The 18,909-nt window shown below is 38.4% G+C and overlaps 2 protein-coding genes across 2 annotated transcripts in view; both read right to left on the reverse strand.

The window, feature by feature from the left end:
• LOC111811995 (putative methyltransferase NSUN6) overlaps positions 1 to 14,701 on the reverse strand; it is a 20,171-nt gene extending 5,470 nt beyond the window's left edge. The window contains exons 1-4 of the mRNA XM_023705448.1: positions 14,648 to 14,701; positions 5,584 to 5,732; positions 1,913 to 2,038; positions 5 to 93 (exon numbers count right to left, since the gene is read on the reverse strand). Coding sequence (XP_023561216.1) covers positions 5 to 93; positions 1,913 to 2,038; positions 5,584 to 5,670 — 302 coding nt within the window. The 5' untranslated portion in view covers positions 5,671 to 5,732; positions 14,648 to 14,701. The remainder of the gene's footprint in view (positions 1 to 4; positions 94 to 1,912; positions 2,039 to 5,583; positions 5,733 to 14,647) is intronic.
• A 1,255-nt stretch (positions 14,702 to 15,956) lies between these two features.
• Positions 15,957 to 18,909, reverse strand: part of LOC101569829 (putative methyltransferase NSUN6) — a 27,555-nt gene continuing 24,602 nt past the window's right edge. The window contains exon 7 of the mRNA XM_023705444.1: positions 15,957 to 16,041. Coding sequence (XP_023561212.1) covers positions 16,000 to 16,041 — 42 coding nt within the window. The 3' untranslated portion in view covers positions 15,957 to 15,999. The remainder of the gene's footprint in view (positions 16,042 to 18,909) is intronic.

Genomic DNA, 18,909 nt, shown 5'->3' on the forward strand with positions numbered 1-18,909 from the left:
AGGCGCAGTAGATGGATCGAACCGCTGCAGCTGTCTCAACTGCTCAAGCGATAAGCCAGCTCCCATCATACCTTCTCCTCCAATCTGTGGCTCCTTTTGGGAGAAAAACAAATATGGATGAATGTTGCCCTGTAGTTATCAGTTACACTAAAAGATAAACTGAAAGCTGGGTGTGGTAGCATACTCCTGTAATCCCAGCACTCTGAAGGCTGAAGCAGGAAGACTACTCTGAGGAGTTCATGGCCAGCCCAAACTAGACAGCAAGACCTTGTCTCAAAAAACAAAGCAAAAAAAGACAAATTGGATTATACCTATTGCATCTTCCAAAATAGAAAACTGTGTAAACGCTGTTACTTTCACGGAACGTACATGCTGTTTTTGAGTAGCAGAGCAGAAATGCAGTTCTGCGTGGCCACCCAATGAAAGATGGAAGACCTTTTACGTCCTATGCTACTGGGTGACATTATAAAAGCTTGAGCTGCATAGCTAGAAACACATGGATTCAAACTGTAGCCCTGTCAAATTTTAGCTGTGTGATCTTCAATAAGTAATTTTTATCTAAACTCATCTTTTAAAAATCTACAAAACAGGGGCTGGGGATTTGGCTCAGCAGAAGAATGCTTGCCTGGCAAGCTGAAAGTCTTGGGTTCAGGCCTCAGCACCCAAACCAGGAAAATAAAACTCTCTTAAAATCTATAAAACAGATAAAATGCTCAGTTCTGAAATTTAAACAGATGATATCATGCCTGGTATACACTTGGGAATCCAATGAATGGAACATAATTCACTATAAAGCAACAGATAAAAGTCAGCCTTTCTTAGCACACATCAAACTTCTGAAAAAAGTTCTTTAAACATTGAAAATGCCTCTCCCTGACCCTTGCCAACAGGATGATAAAAAGTTATTTTCATTTGGTGTTATGTGCCCTTCGAGAACAACTATCAGAAAAGGATGGGGCCAGGGAGATGGCTCAGTAGAATAAGCGCTTTCCTGGCAAGCACAAGGGTCTGAGTTCAAGCCCCTGTTCCACCAAAAAAAAAAAAAAAAAAAAAAAAAAAAAAGCATAAATTAAGGCTGTGTCAATTAGCTTTGAATAATATAGAATCCAAACAAATTCAGTCATACCTGCAAACCACTACTGTAAAGTCAACATTCATAGCCACATATTTATATATTAATAAAGATAGGTTTCCAGATATAGAAAACAGTTTGATAAGCCATGGGGTGAAGAAAAGATATTTCTTTCAGGTATGAATTCTAAGTGAATGTGAAGTCTTCCTTCATCTATCACTTTTGAATCTAGAAATCACTTCTGAATTTATTTATGTATTCTAATTACATACTAGAATTCTGCATAGAAAGGTACTGAGTTGGAAAATCAATATCTGAATGAACATTAAGCATTATTATAGACACAAACTTTATTATGGGTTAAAACAGAATAATAGTCTTAAAATTGTAACAAAATTAGATTAGTCCTAAGTAAAAGAAAGCTTCTTAAATGTTAGCTCTTTATATAACAAATTATAAAGAAGCAATAACCCTGATCTTTCCGGCCCTCTGGTGTTTTGATATTCTAGTTAGTGAAGTATGTTTGGGCTTTGAAGTGATCTAAGAAATAATGCTCGATATTTTACCACTGGAGAAAAATATGGGACTAGAAAAGAGGAAAAATGACTTTAAAAACAAGTGCCAAGATCCATGAACACAAAAATAAAAATAATAATAATAAAACATTCAAATTCCGCTTTCCCATGGCCAGATCTAAAAGGAGACACATTCTTGTTTACTATGGTATTTATTTGAGAAGTTTTACTTCACATATTATCACGTAACACTCAATGTACACAACCACATTTCTGTTTCTGTGATTTGTCAAACTGCACAGAGAAAACCTGAAAGCACTCTTACCTGGGGCTGCAGCTGAAGGCAAGGAAATGTGCTGAGGGCCCAGGCAACCTGCTCTTCGTTTTCTGCCAGGGTTATAGTACACGTGCTATAAACCAGCATGCCTCCCGGCTTGAGCAGCTGGACTGCCTAGAGAGAACTGTGTCAGTCATGTACAACAAGGCCAAGTAGGTAAAGGGACTGACTTTACAGCATAACATATGACACCTTACAAGGATATGAGAGAAATAAAATGATGTTTGCTATGTCAAGTAATTAGAGCACAATACTTGCATCCCAGACTATCTGCATTTCCTTGCCTCAGAACTCTTGTACTCCACATGGATCAGGATTTTCAAATACAATAGTTTCATAATTCAGATACTAATCTTATTTCAAGAATTAACAAATTTATACTGCTAGGCCAAACCTCCTCTCTGAATTCCATACTCATATCCAGCTGTCTCAACATTTCATGTTCCCAAATCAGCTGCTGTCTTCCTGAAGCCTACCACAGAAGTCTATTCATCCTTTCAAGATGGTCAGGCGCCAAGCCTCAGATTCAACTTCACACCTCTCTTTTTCACATTCATTGTGCATCAGCAAATCCTATAGGTTCTACCTTCAAAATAGCCAGAACTAAATTAATCAAACCAAAAAAAAAAAAAAAAAAAATAGCCAGAACTTGGCTACTTCTCACAACTTCCACTATCGTTGTGGTGGGACCCTCTTTACTTCTTAGAATACTCAGTGTCCTACTTGGTTTTCCTGCTTCCTTCCTGCTCTCCCACCGCTTGCTGTCCACACAACAGCTTCTGCAACTGTTGTCTCTCAGCTTCTGCACCTGTTGTCTCTCAGCCACACACCTTCCAGTACAACCCAGAAAGCCCTGCACAGACAAGTCTCTTCTTGCCTTCTGACTTCCTCTACAGCAGCTCTTGTTCTTTTCACTTTGCTTTAGAGCCACTGGCCTCCTGCTGTCTCTGCCTCCCAGCAAGGAACAATCCTGCCTCAGGATCTTTGAACCAGACTAGAACTCTCTTGTAATTCTCTGCACTCTTACTCCTGCACAATTGTGTCTTTACTCCTATGTCACCTTTACCACAATATTCCTGCTAAGCCCTTTGTAACATCCCTAATATTCCAGTCCAGCAGTACTATCACACTTTTCTTTCTTTGTTTTATAGGATTACTGCCTTGTAATAGTCTAAATACCTTGTTTGTTTACTCTCCCCTGACAAATCTAGACAGAAAATCCAGAAAATGAAGGCACTGAGTGTTTGTCTGCTTTTTTACTACTCCACTATGGGCATCTATCATAGCACAATGTCTTGTATACAGCAGGCACTCAGTATTTATCAAGCAAGTAAATGAACCAGGAAATATGATGCTAAACTAAATGAATTCATTTCAAATACCTAATGCTTGGGCTGTGAGATAGCTCAGTGGCTTAAGCACCTGCCTGGCAAGGCGCTTAAGTTTGATCCCCAGTACCAAAAAAACAAAATAAATCAAAACAAAAATTATTCAAATACCTAGTGTTCATCACTTAAATTCCATGATTTCATTTTTAAATGTTTTCATTTTTAAAATTCTAAGCTCAGCAGACTAAACACTTGCTTAGGTAAACACAGGGGCCAAGGTTTGATCCCTGGCACCTCATGCTGTGCTGACCCTGCCCCCGGGTGCACTGAGCCAGGGATGGGTCAGGGCATGGTGGCACACACCTGAAATTCCAGCACTAGGCAGGCAGAACACAGGAGGATCACCACAGTCTGAGATGCATAGTGAGACCCTGTGCACACGCACACGCGCGCACACACACACACACACACACAAAATTTTAATACACATATTTGTGTTTTCTACACACCCTAGAAAATTTTAAACTCTGTTATTATGTGCCAGCTATTCGATTAAGTATTTTTCATGGATATTCTCTCATAACAACCATGAGGTAAGGTTACTGCTTCCAGTGAAGCTCCTACTAGGCGAGCTGTTATCCTCATGTCTCTGATTTGGAAATCAGTGGCACTAAAATTGTTTATGTGAGGAAGCCATGCCTCTAATGAGATGTGTCCAGCTATACAGTCCACATTCCCAGTTCATTTGCAGTAATCCAGTGGCATACCCACTACACTCAAGTTCTGTATCACAGGTCAGATGCTTTTTATTGAAATCATAAATCTATCTCTAGCAGCTTTAAAAATTTCCTTTTCTGCTATGACCTAAAAAGGACAAGAAACAAAGTCCCTTAAAGTAGGCTCTTAGTTTTACTCTCGTCAAAGTGACTTGCAGCTGTAAAACTTCCTGTTTGCTGCTTTAACAAAAGATGTATTCTCTGACTGCTACAGATAAAGGAGCTGAATAATCCCCAAGGAATGGCTATTTTTGTGAATGGAAAGGAGAGGCACAGAAATATACTCAAGGGCAACTTTAGAGAAAGAATAATTACAGTAATCCATTGCAGCTCTACTCTATGTATTTATAAACAAACAGCTGAGAAGTAATAAATTCATCTTTGATCAAAGGCTGTCTACACTTGGTGAAATCCAGAGCCATATTTTGCAAGACTTACAGAATCCAACTGTTTTATTTGGGTTTCTTCTGATATACACTGGGAATCAGTTAATTGTGTGAAGTTTTTACGGCTCCTTTACATCTACACTGCATACTGTTACTTCCTGCTCTCCTCAATGTGTATGCATCTAACAGACTTCGCACACTTAATACACTTGGCTGACCCAGGAACCCAATACAGAAAAGTTAATTTTATATGAATTCTTTATATCAATTAGTAACTACATCAATCTTTTTAAGACAGACCACAATGTTTGAAATTCATTAAATAACTCAATGAAGAAATTCTACCATTACTGTGTGTTTGAAAGGGTAAGTTACTGGACATGGGTCCACCTACCTGTAATCTTGTCACTCTGGGAAGCTGAGGCAGGCAAATTGCAAATTCAAACCCAGCCTGCATAACTTAAGTGACTTAATGTGACTCTGTCTCAAAATTACAAATTTACAAATTGCTGGGGATGTAACCAGTTCAGGTGAAGGCCCTAAGCTTAATTGCCAGTACTAAAAAGTATATAAATAAAAACCCAGAAAAGGTAAGTTGACATAGAGGAAAGCTCCCTGTTTTTAAAATTAGGCATTCTCAGTCTTCTGTGCATAGTAAAATACACATAACATAAAACTCATTGTTTTAATCATTTTTAAGTGTATAATTTAAAAGGCATTTAAGTATATTGTACAACCATCACTGCTATGTGTCTCCAGAACTTTTTCATCATCTCAAATGGAAACTCTGCACCACATCACTAACCCCCTCATCTCCCACTCCTTATCCCTCACTCCCTGGTGACCTCTAGTTTACTTTCTATGAATTTTCCATTCTAGGGGCCTTATACAAGTGGAATCATACAACATTTTTTCCTTTTGACAGGCTTATTTTACTTAGTATAATACTTCAAGATTTATCCATAGTGAAGCCTATGTTAGGATTTCACCCCTTTTTAAGGCTGAGTAACTTTCTACGTATGGATATGTTTATCTTTATGCATTTATCTGTTAATGAACTGCTGGGTTGTTTCCACCTTTTGACTACAGTGGAATGAACATTGCTCCCACTGACTTAAACTTCAACCTACCCAAGTGAATGTCCTTCACAGAAAAAGATTATCACATACCACGGAAAGGAGTTTTCGCTGCAGCGGTTGATATGATGTCACTTCCTTCAAAGTCCAAGTACAAGCCATATTTGGTCTCTGTCCCATTCCACTGCAAGGTGCATCAAGGAGAACTCGGTCAAAAGATTCTGGTGTGAATGGAGGTGCCCCTATACAAAGAATTATAAAAATATTTGCCATGTATCATATTGGTCTAGAATAAAAAACTCTAGGTAAAAACAATGACCAGGCACTTAAGAGTGATTCAGTGAGACACTGTCTCAAAATAAGTAACAATAAAAGGGCTGGAGATGCAACAGTGGAAAGGCTCTGGGTTCCTCCCCAACACTACCAAAACCAAAAATAAATAAAAGTATATTATTTGAGATAAAAAATAGTATTTCCCTTTGATTGGTAAAGTTAATAGTGACTTATATTTAATATAGATTTGACAGGGTTTAATTTTTTTTTTTTAATGAGACAGACTCTCACTATATATATAGCTCAGGCTGGCCTTGATTTCACTATGTAGCCCAAGCTGGCCTCAAACTCACAGCAATCCTCCTGCCTCATCCTTCTAGGTGCTGAGATCACAGGCATTTGCTACCACCCTAGGCATAAAACTACGGTTATTACTATTAGGGTTTTTTTTTTTTTTTAAATATAGTATAAACCTAGACCCAATCAAATGAGATCTTATGCACCCTACATTAGAAACCCTAGTTCAGCAGAGCGAAGACTGAGAATTAACTCTAATTATTCTGCAAATGGACTTCCTTGTAAATTTCTACTGCAGAGAGCTCCAGAGAAAGTCTGCTCAGCTACAGTATTTACATTGGTGCTTGTTCTATTGTTCCTTGGTCTCGCTGTTGCTGTCACCATCACCTTGGTTGTGGACTAGAATGAGCCCAGATCTAGTCTTTCACAAGGAACTGTGAATTCACTGAAATACTTTTTGCAATTATTCCACCTGCAAACTAATCCAATTTCTGATGTGAGAAGTCATGAAACAAAATGGTCCGTACATACCTTCATGTCATCCCCCACGCGACACACTTTTTAAAGCTACTTGATTCCCCAGAACCCATAACACTGTTCCAGACTTCACCCTAATATTATCTTCTGCTTTTATCTGATGGCAAAGCTATTAGATAAAAGCAATTATTAACCTAACTCAGCTTCTTCTGTAACCATTTTTGCTCTCTTACCTATTATCATAGAAGAAACTCCCAAGAAATTATTTTTTGGACATATACTGGAAAAGTCCTCTAGAAATAACTGTATCAATTTACCCTTAAATTATGATTGTATTTGTTTCCCCCAAATCTTCATCAAATCTGGATTTTATTTTATTGGCTAGTTGTGTTTTTTGTCTGTATATAGGTGCATTCCCTGTCTACCCTATTTCTATTACAATTATTAGAAGAAAAAAAATACGTTGAAAAGGGTAGGAGGGACAATTTTATGTTACTCATATCACCTCTCTTTCAACTCCAAGTAGCACAGAATACAGAGAAAAATCCTCTGGTTGGAGGAAGGAAATGAAAAGTGATTGATAGGATTTTATCCCAAATCCCAGTATCAGCCCCATCCTAATAAAACCAAATACAGGCAGGACCCCACAGGCCACCTTCCAGGCCAGTCCATGTAGTCTCACACTCCCAGCATGCTCCAGCAGACCACAAAGCTGAGTACTTCCCAGCAGATTCCAATGCTGTGCTGCCCTCATCAGGTACAGCCCAAGGCTTGAGGATCCAGGTTCCAGTTTGGCTCCTGTGGCCCCAGGACACACAACCTTGATGGACCAGGCCAGAAACTGTATAACCAGAGTGTGGACCAGACTTTATGGAATTGGACTCCAGATCAGTCCCTACAGCACCAGAGTCTAAGGTAGTAACACTACTTTCTAGTACAAGACGGACACTTATGATTGCAGATGTCAAACTTATCCCTACAAACCAGAATCTGTGTCTGCTCCTGTACCAAGTCCACTTTAGGGGACCCAGGATCCAGGATGCTAGGCAGGATCCCCATAGGGGGACACTCTAAGACAGCGATGGCGAACCTTTTAGAGACTAAGTACCAAGTTGCAACCCAAAACCCACACATCTATTGCCAAGTTCTAACACTCCAATTAAACCTGAATACTAAGGTTTTAGTTTACAAAAAACAACTCTTATACTCAGCTTGCCTGATGACTGAGGGTTCTGCATGACCACTGTGGAATGTATACCATAGATTCCTCATGAGTCTTCTAAGAACACCAATATCAACTCAATCTTCAGGCCAACCTCTAGGGATCTACTACCCAAACCCCCAACTAAAGATGCAGGCCCAACCTGTTGACAGATTAGTCCCTGTGGATTCAGGAACCAAGATTATTTCAGCACCTGGCTATCGCCCATAGACTACAGTCATCCTACACTATATCTTCAGGCAAGCCCAGGTGCTTATAGGCTCTACACCCACTGCTATACATCTGACAAGAAGGTCCATCTCAGGGGAACCAATCTGTACTCAGGCTTAACCAAGGTATCAGGTCACCCTGTCCAACAATTCCAGCAGTGAAATAGCTCACAAACAATGCAATTTGGGTTTTCCAAAATGGGCAGATGAGCTAGAAGGCATTCCTACAAAAATATCTGCAAAGACCATCCATCCCTGCTTCTTGAAAGATGCAAACACAAATTCATGGTTATAAGAACTAAGAACAAATGGAGCAACATGGTACCAATAAAGGAAAAAAAACACAAAGCACCAGGAGCTCACCTTCAAGAAATTAGATTCATGAACTACTAGACAAATAATTCAAACTGACATCACAAATACAAAATATTATTTAAAAATATGAACAATTATACACCAACAAACTGGGCAACCTAGAAGAAACAGATTCCTAGACAACCACCCAGGCTGAACCACAAAGAAACCAAAGATTTCAATAAACTAAGACGGAAATACATATAAAGAAAAGCCCATTCCTGATGCCTCCAAAATGTACACTACTAATCATTTCAAAAAAACTTAGTATCATTCTTAAACTCTTCCAAAAAACTCAAGAGGGCATTCTTCCAAATTATTTTATTAGGCCAGCATTATCCTGATACAAAAGCCAGACAAAAAGGAAACCTTGATAAAGATACAAAAATCCTCAACAAAATATTCAAAAATTGAAGCTAGCAACGTGACAAAATGACGTTTATTCCAGGGATGCAAGTACAACTCACATACATAAATTATCATTGTACCTGATTTGAAAACACACCACAAATCTACAGGGATCAACAACCCATGGTACTGACAGAAATACAGACATATCAACCAATCAAACAGAATAGAGTGTCAAAACAAATCCATGCAAAGACACTGTCATACCTTGGTACTCAACTGCTTTGAAATTCCTCAAATTTGGGACTCAATACATCCAAATACCTCTATTTTTGCTAGCCAGAAAAATCTGTTTGGCACTCATCATTTTTGGTATTCATTTTTGGCCTCCTGGAACCAATTTAATGTACTTAAACATGGTATCACTGTAACTGATTTTCAATAAAGATGTCAAGAATACACAAGAGGGAAAGGACAGTCTCTTCAGTAACTGGTACTGGAAAAACTGAATATATACAAGTGGAAAATGAAGCAATCTTTATCTCATAAAATATATTAAAAATAAGTTCAAAATGGGTTAAAGACCTCAAACATGTAAAATATAATAGTAGGAAAAAAACAGAAGAAAAGGCCCACAATATTATTCTAGACAATCATTTTTTTCAACAGGACTCTAAAAGCACAGGCAACAAAAGTAAACAGCAAACTAAAAAACTTCTGCACAGTGAAGGAAAAGTCAAGACTCCCACATAATGGGAAGAAGTATCTGCAAACCACACATCTAGTAAGAGTCCATTACTTAAAACACAAAACAAACTCAACTCATAAAAAAGAAATCAATACAATTAAAACATGGGCAAAGGACAAGAATATTTCCTCAAAAGACAGCGACAACCAGTATAGAGCCTCAAAAGATGCTCATCACTAATCATCCAGGAAATGATAATCAAAACCATCATCAGATGTCACCTGACACATGATAAGGTGGCTAAACAGCAAACGTAACTTGGAGATAGCTGCAAGTGTTACCGGGAATGTACATTAGGAACACTGTCATGCAAAATGATATGGCTGTTCAAACAAAAAACCAAAATGACCATATAACCCACCAATTCCTCTAGCTGGAATATATGTAAAAATGTTAGTATCAATATGCCAAAAAAAAAAAAAAACCCTGCATCCCCATGTTCATTACAGCATTATTCAGAACAGCCAAGACATGAAGTCAACCCAATTATCTACCTGCATAGACAATCAGTACAGAAAATGCAATACAAATACATTTGTGCACCATTCAGCTTTTAAAAAGGATATTCTGTTAATAAGAATGAATAGGGAGGATAGGTAAGGAATGGGGAGGTACTTTCCAGAAGTTATACATTTCCTGTTATACAGGAAAAAAGAACTTTTGAGATGTACTGCATACCATGGCAAATGCAGTTAACAGGAATATATATTTCAAGACTGCTAAGAATAAATTTCAAATGCTTTACCACCCAAAAAAATTAATGGATGTGTTCATCTGCTTGTTTTGATAATGCCACATTTATTTATACTGTGCATCAAAACACTGCATGGTGACCCATAAATACATACAACTAAGATTTGCCAATTAACAATAAAAAATATTTAACTTACCTTCTGTGTCCTCAGTCATATCAAGTTTAAGTGCTTTTGTTCCATCAAAACAAAACGCTTTGATGGAATTCAATCCTAATAATAAAGCATTCTGCTTTATTTTTTCTACTTTGTTGGCTATTTTATCCAATGCTATTACTTCTCCCTAAAGAAAATAAAATTTAAAAAACAAAGTATAAATCCAAAGCAGCCATAAAAATACAAAATTAGCTTGTGAAAAGTTTCCACCCATTTGTACGTTTCAAGCTGGACTGCGTAGCCAAATATATGTATCAAATTTACAGCAAATACTGAGGTCCTTCCTTTAAAGAATTATTTTTTTGGGGGGGTTGTTTTTATATCTTAGGGAAGGGTCTACAGGGTGTTCAGGGTCTCACTACTACATTGGACTCGTCTATAAAAGTATTCTTATCAGGTAATTAATCGTCTTACAGCTTGCTCCTTTACTCAAAAGGAATCAAAACTACAAAAAGTGTTTGTAGTCTACTCCAACTTAAAAAGCACCTATTAAAAGCCAACATTAAAATCACCTATCTGATACGACTGCTTACCTGCAGAAGTACATGAACTAATGCCAGGAGACATCTGACCCAAGCCACCTTTTTAGGCAAACGAAGGCCATTTATAAAATCAGTCCTCTTTCAATATATTGAGCTATTTATGTAAAATTTCCTGTGAGTCCTAGCAATTAAAGCCAGAAAAACAGAAGCCAAAAACCTGCATATCACAGCCAAATATTTTGGAATAATATTAAAATACAGCCTAAAAAAAAAATCACCATATCTGATAAACATGTCAGATAAATCAAAACAATCTAGGCATGCACTGTTGACATGTATATGATACTTTAAATATACAATGACACAGTATTATAAAATACAATAGTAGATGGATTTTTTTTTTCTAGCTTTGGTTCCATGTGTGTGCATATATATCATCCTCATAGGTATGTACATCAAATATTTTGCTACACAAGAGAAATAAATTTAAGGCATAGCCTACAATAAAGAACATTTGCTAGTAAGGCTCCCCGACTGTTAACAGACACTGAGTGGGGCTCAGTCTTGTCATTCGTTTGGCCATCGGGACCATGGTCAATGTGATGCAAGCAGAGTACTCCGCTTTTCTCTTGGCTATCACCAGATCCTAACTACGGCCCTATGCCAGGCTCACACTCTCATTCTAGCACACCAAACACCAGAAAGGCAGAGCATCGTCATAGTTGCCTTAGCTGAAGTCACTTTAGAAAAGGGAAAGCCATATAAACACAAGTGAAACCCAACATTACCAGAACCACCCAACGAAGCTACAGCTGACCAGGAGCACAGCAGGCGTAGGAGGCATCAGCTGAATCACAGACCCCTGAGCCAAACCATCGCTTGTGTGTACACCACCAAGGTTATATTTTTACACTACACGACAAAGCCAACTGGCTGGCAAGACTTCTTACTAGAGAAAACAAAAGACTTGAAGGAACTAGAACAAATTCACCATAGAGGGTGATAATCACCACTTTCTCAAAGCATATCACAATCTACATTTAAGCTTCCAAAGACTGAAAAAGGAACTGTATTGAACAACACGACTATAAAATGAACCTCTGTATTTCATGTGCCTCATTTCACTATGAATTTAAGGCACTTTTCTTCGAGAGTTTTTCCTGCTACTATTTCAATTCTTGAAGAATACTTTCTCTGTATTTCTTACCATGTAATACCAAGTGTACTGTCTTCTCAAAATTTAAATAAGTATCCTTTTCTATTGAAGAGATTTCTTAAAATAATGAAGCCTAGGGCCAGCGAGATAGCTCAGAGGACTAAGCACCTGCTCTGGCAAGTGCCGGAAATGGGGTTCAATCTCCCGGGGTGCACTAAGCCAGCAACTGAGTCTAGGTGTGGTGGTACACACCTGTAATCCCAGGGCTGAGGAGGCTGAAACAGGAGGATCACTACCAGTCTAAGTGTGTAGTGAGACCCAGTACCAAATACATAAATGAAAGAAAAAAAAAAAAATGAAGCCTTCTTGTTGAGGTTGTATTAGTGCTACTGAAATTGTGCGTGTAGTGAACATATATAGTATGTATATGCACAGTGAATGTGTATATGACACAAAGATCGTACTCTTGGGCCTTCAATTTATTTAGCGAAAATATTCTTTAAAAAAAAAAAAAAAAAAGGAGGGCCCAGGGAGATAGCTCAGTAGAATAAGCGCTTTCCTGGCAATTGCAGGGTTCTGAGTTCAATCCCTGGTACCGCAAAAAAGAAAATATTCTTTAAATATATACATATCTTTATCACCTTTGCTTGTAATACTCAATGTTTCACAAATTCTAATAGTTAAAGTTATATCTTAAAGTGTAATGAGAAATTTCATCAAAAATATATGGATCGGGGGCTGGGGAGATGGCTCAGTGGAATAAACACTTCCCTGGCAAGCGCAAGGACCTGAGTTCAATCCCTGGTTCCGCAAAAAAAAAAAAAAAAAAAAAAAAAAAAAAGGATAATTAATATACTAATAAAAGAAAATCCTGACCACCTAAGCCCATTCCTACCCGATGATCTTGCTTCCCATTTCACTGAGAAAACCAAGAACTGTCTTTTACCATGCCTACCAGCTCATTAACATCTGCATCCATGGACTCAGCCATCCCTCTTATTTCCACAGATTGCTGACTCATGTTAATATCTAATGCCACTTGCACATCAAATATAGCCCACTGCATTTACTCAAAGACATTCCAGCAATTATCCCCTTTGTCACTGGTATGGCCACATTTCTCTTTAATGTATAACTCTCATTAGCAAACATGTTTCTATTTATTTGTATATGTAATACAAAACATAGTCTTCATAGGAGACAGGTACATACACAAAACACATCTCAATCCTTTTTATCTTCCTTTTCCCTTATCCCCATTTGTATTTCATCCATCTCTTTATGTTCTTTATTCTTTTCTATACTCATCTATAGTACATAATGTTTACACTTCTTGTGAGAAGTTGGGACATGTACAGAGTACATCCTAATTACTTTTCCCATGGCCTTTCCCTCTCTTACTTCAAAACTGGGTTCCCTTCTCCTTTGAGAAAGTTCTATTACACTGTTATTTCTCACCTTAAAACCACACATACCTCCTGAGCCCCACATTGTCCAATTCTGTTTTCTAGGTATCACTCACCCCCAATACAAGCTGTCTTCCTTCACTCTTCGAGTCTTCTCATTCTCCATCATGCATCTAAATTCATCAAGGACCTTTAACGTATTGCTAAATCCAGTGTGGGATTTCAGTCCTCTTCTTACTTGGTTTGTCAACATTTGACAAGGGGCCTCCCCACCTTTTCAACCCCTTCCTCACATGACTTCCAGCTAGTCAAATTCTTCTGTTTTGCTCCCATGGTGACTGTGATTCCTTCTCATTTCTCCAACCTGTGAATGCTGGTACTACTTAGGAGGCTCACTCTCCAGCTCTTCTACCCTCTTCTCCATCAGCTTATATGTATGCTGATGACTCTCAAACTGTTATCTCTAACTCCGACCTTTCCCCTAGATTCTTGACTCAGTCTATGGCCTGCTCATCTAGGACTGAACGCAGGACCAAGAACACTAGGCAAGCAAAGTACCATGGAGCACACCCTGAACCCTGCAATGATTTCTGAATACAGAGAAATCTAGCCTATAATAAAAAAACAACTTAGCAAATATAAACACAAAGGAAAATAAAGAAAAATGGAAACTAAGTTACCAAATGTCAGACTTACTGAAATTCTGTGCACATGAAGCAGACTTTAAAATAAAGTCAAATCTTGAAGTTTATATGATTCTTAAGAGAGACACATGTTCTATAGACAGACATGTGTATATATTATCTACATATGTGATACATTACCTGGGCTACCTATTGAGTTCAAAATGAGCCTGGACTACATAGTTAGACCCTGTCTCAAAAATATAATAATATAAAATAAAATAAAGTAAAATGAGCCTTATGGCAGTCTTTATAAATGGCAATTACGTTACTTCTTTTTTTTGAGACAGGGTCTTGCTATGTAGCCCAGAATTTATAGTCATCCACCTACCTCAGCCTCCTGAGTACTGGGATTACAGGTGTGTGCCACTGTGCAAATGGCAAATGTCTACTGAACTTAAGATACAGTGACTGAGATAACTCGACAGTCCTCACTTTGGCTTAGTATAAAATAAATAGGATTATAATGAGTATGTTTCTTGAGCAACATATAGTTCCACCTTCACCAATGAAATATATAATATACTGACAGTACTTTTCTTTGGAAGACATTCACCTGATCATGCATTAGTGCTGCAATATGTGTTGTTTTACCTCCAGGTGCTGCACACAAATCTAGAATCTTCTCTCCAGGTTGAGGATTCAGAACATGAGTTACTACAACAGATGGTAAATTCTGTAAGAAAAATGATGCAATTAATTTTCAATGACTCTAAATCAATTTTAATTTCAGAATCAGTGAAGGTAAGAAATGTTTTGAGATAACTCAGTAAAGCATCCCCAAAGCTGCTAAGCATAGTTTTTATAAATATGCTAATCTCAAGAAATCTACAATTTCTAGGGGCTGGTAAGATGGCTCAGTGGTCTAAAGCACCTACTTAGAACAAGCTTAGCAAAGCACAGGGACAGTGGTTCAATCCCCCAGCACCACATGCCAGCCAGCCCCGACCCCTGGTGGGCTGAGCTGGCCACACACCCACAAATAAATAAATAAATAAATAGGAAATCTACAATTTCCTATAGCATACTATGAGCTCATGAGACTTATATAACACATCCATCCATGAAAACACACAACACATTTTCTACTCAATTCATTCAATAGTCAACTGATGGCAATTTTCTATAGCCAATTTATCGTCATCTTCTACATTAGTTCTCAATCCTGGTTACAAAATAAAATTACGTGATGAGGTGCCCAGAAGATGGCTTAGTAGAATAACCACTTGCCTGGCAAGCACAAGAGCCTGAGTTCAACCCCTGGTTCCACAAAAAATAAAATAAAATAAAATCACCTGATGAGATTGGCCCAAAAAAAAGAAAAAAAGAATCTGGTCCTCATACAGAAAAATTAGGTGAGGATTTCCAATAGGGTTAAGAGTGGTGTTTTAAAAATCTTCCCTAATGATTCTAACCATCTCCAACCTAGTGTGTCTTCAATTTATATGCACAATCACCCCACAAAGTGTCTCAGTATCCTAACCTAAGAACTGAAACCATGTCAAATGACACAAGGATTCATTTAGTGTCCCTCCGATGGTCCACCCTCATCTCACCCTTAAATCAATTGTTTACGAGAAAAAAAGCAGTTAGAGAGTTATTTTTTCTTGCATTTAAAGTAGAATAAAATGACAGAGTACACTGTCAGCCAGAAATGACCTATACATCTTGAAAACTGGCAATAAGAAAAAATTCTAAGTATAGTCATGATCCAGACTTCCTTGAGTTTTTAGTCCCCACACTTCCTGAGAAAAGCACATTATCACGCCCCCTTGCAAATTCCCCCTCCTGCTCATCTCACACCTGATGGTCCCAGTTTCATACCTTGGGGGCTAGTCCCAAGTAAAGCTGTGGTAGTCCTGTTGACCAGCTAGGTCTCATTTACTTGTATCTGTATTGTGGCATTTGATTCCCTTGAGGGATTTTGGTTGTTGTGCTGGTTTAAATCAGATGGACAAACTCTTGCTCCTAGCCACAGGGCAGAGACACTGATTGTAAAGGAAGCTGTATTAATTGCTACATCCTAGACTTTGCTCAAATTCTTTTTAAAAAAATAACAAACAAAAAACAGTGGACCTTATTGTAGCTGCCATCTCTGGGTAGTGCCCACCCTCCTTCTTGAGAGTGTATTTAATATCTGACCTATAAAATTAGCCTTGTTTAGGATGTACTATACTTGTGTTTGAATAAACATGCTTGCTACAAACTACTCCCTTTTTTTCCCCCATAATTTTATTGAGAAACAAATAGCAGTGAGACAGTTTCAAATCAAATTGGTAGGACAGTTCCAACAATTAACACATTGCATACTCTCTTCCTAGTGGTTAATTGCTACACAAGATGCGGACATGATGTCCTATTTACTATTAGAACAAATTCCTCTATTCATTAAGAGAATGTAACTATATGTCCATTCTAACCATTTTGAATACACAGATACAAAATGGACATTCATCCGTATCCCTTTTTTGTTTAGTTCTGTTATTTGAATATTATAGGTTTGTTAACTCAACAAAATATTCTAAAAGAGTCCAGCAGTCCATAATAGTACTGGGGCTTCCACTTCACTGGCAATATCAGAAACTGTTGACCTGAGTCCCCGACAGCTCAACATAACAGCATGGCTTTACTTCTTATACTTCGTTTTTAAACTTTTCTGCTGGATGGTTAAGACCAAGGTAAAGCAAGACCTATGCAACAAGAGTTCAAACTACTCCCTTTTGACTCTGTACAGTGCTGTGGACTCTCCACTAATCTCTTCAGGGAGGATTCCAGAGCCCTGTCCACCACACCACCCAAAGCACTACAGGCTGACTCCAACTTTTCAGCAGTAATAATTCTGAAAACAGCTGTTACAAATACTTAAGCCTCTGTCTCATTATTACTTTCATTGTGAAAGGCATCTAAGATTTTCTTAATTCTCAGGACTATGTTTAAGCTTTGCTTGCTTGCTTGTTTGTTTGTATGTTAGAGAAGGGTCTACAGGGTGTTCAGGGTCTCACTACTAGATCGGACACCTAGTGATCTGCCTGTTTACAGCCTTCCAAGAGCTGAGATTACAGGTGTATGCCACCACACCCAGCTGCCAGCTCAGTGTGCACAGGGGGTGGGATCGGAGTGGCAGGCCCTGGGATGGAAACCCTGGTCCCTTGCTGGTGCTTTAATCTGCTGGCTCTGTATTTAAGCTTTCTAAGTTTTCCTTCTGATTTTTTAAAAGATCCAAGTAAGGGCTGGGAAGATAGCTCAGCGGCTTAAGTGTCTGCCTGGCAATTATAAGGTCCTGAGTTTGATCCCCAGTCCCCAAAAATAAAGAATAAATTAAAAAAGATCTAAATGATACTACGGCTTAATGAATTTTCATAACTATGTACAACACTTAATATTGTATATTAAGTTTATACAATATATCTCTGGGTAGCTTCAAGTGCTAAGAATAAAATAATCTGTTTCACTAGACCCTCACCATGCCCTTTGTTCCTGACTGAAAAAAGTCTCAATGTGAAGCTTTTGGACCAGCTGTTGAAAGCAACAAAGATACAGATTTCCAGGGATAATTGTTTTTCAGGGAAAGGCAAGGGAAAAACACATTAAAAAAGAAAAAATAACCACAAAAGCAAATTTCCTTGAGATTTTCTCACTTCTGTACAACAGCTTCAGTAATCACAATGAAGAAAAGAGACCTATTAACTACTAACTCCTGTGTCTATCAGCGTTTCTTCAAAGTGTAACTTCCTTTCCACAAGTTCACTGGTAAATGAACATCATCCATGAAACGATCAGTTTTCATAAGCTATAAGCTAGTTCAAGGGGTCAAGAACAGTGGGAGGGGAAGGGAAGGAAGGGAAGGGGGTGAAAAGTAATTATGAGTGCTAGGTATGCGCACCAACTCCACTAGGAAACGTAAACACTGTGTACTGCAAACAGGTAGTAACAAAAATTAAAGCACACAAAAACACACAAAACTAACAAAAAACAGTAGCATGCATTACTAAAAATGTCATCTTGTATGAACATACAGTTCACCATTGGAACTTCTTAATATATATTTTTAAAGATACTCTGAAAGCTGCCAAGGAAAGTGTACTGGTTGATACATTGTGTTAACTTGGCTGGTGGGGGTCCCGCCCTGAGGCACATTTGGTTCAGTCCCAAAGTGACTCAGCACAAAGAGGCATCGGCTCGCAGTGCACTCTTTGGCCTCCCGCCTGGATCCTTCATCTTCCCTCACAGATTCGTCAGCGTCCATCACAGACTCTTCAGTCTTCCCTCGCAGACCTATTAGCTGATGAATAGAGACTTGCACAGAGCACAGCAGTGAGTTTCAGACCTTGGGACTGAACTCCTCAGTCTGGAGTGTGCAGACGCCCTCTGCACATTTCCTCATCTGACTCTGCGGCTGACTGTCGTAAACCAATCTTGTAATTCCTTATACACTGTATATCTTGTGTCAATATCTGTTCCTTATATTATACCTGTTCCTCTAAGTAAAACCCTGACCAATATAGAAAGCTACCAAAGAAAGCTGCTCATGGTAATACACGCCTGTAATCTTAGCATTCTGCAAGCCTGAAGCAAGGAGGACCCAAACATGCAATTCTATTGTGGGGGGCAAATGGTAATTTAGCAAGACTTTGTCTTAAAATAAAAAGGGAGGCAGGTGTGGTAGCACAGGCCTGTAATCCAGCACAAGACAAGCTGAGGCAGGAGAATCAGCAGTTCAAGGTCAGCCTGAACTACAAAGCAAGACCCTGGCTCAAAAAACGAAAGAAAGAAAGAAAGAAAGAAAGAAAGAAAGAAAGAAAGAAAGAAAGAAAGAAAGAAAGAAAGAAAGAAAGGCAGGCAGGCAGGCAGGCAGG

This window comes from Octodon degus, unplaced genomic scaffold (genome assembly GCF_000260255.1).
Source record: "Octodon degus isolate 3935 unplaced genomic scaffold, OctDeg1.0 scaffold00220, whole genome shotgun sequence".
NCBI classification, from domain to species: domain Eukaryota; kingdom Metazoa; phylum Chordata; class Mammalia; order Rodentia; family Octodontidae; genus Octodon; species Octodon degus.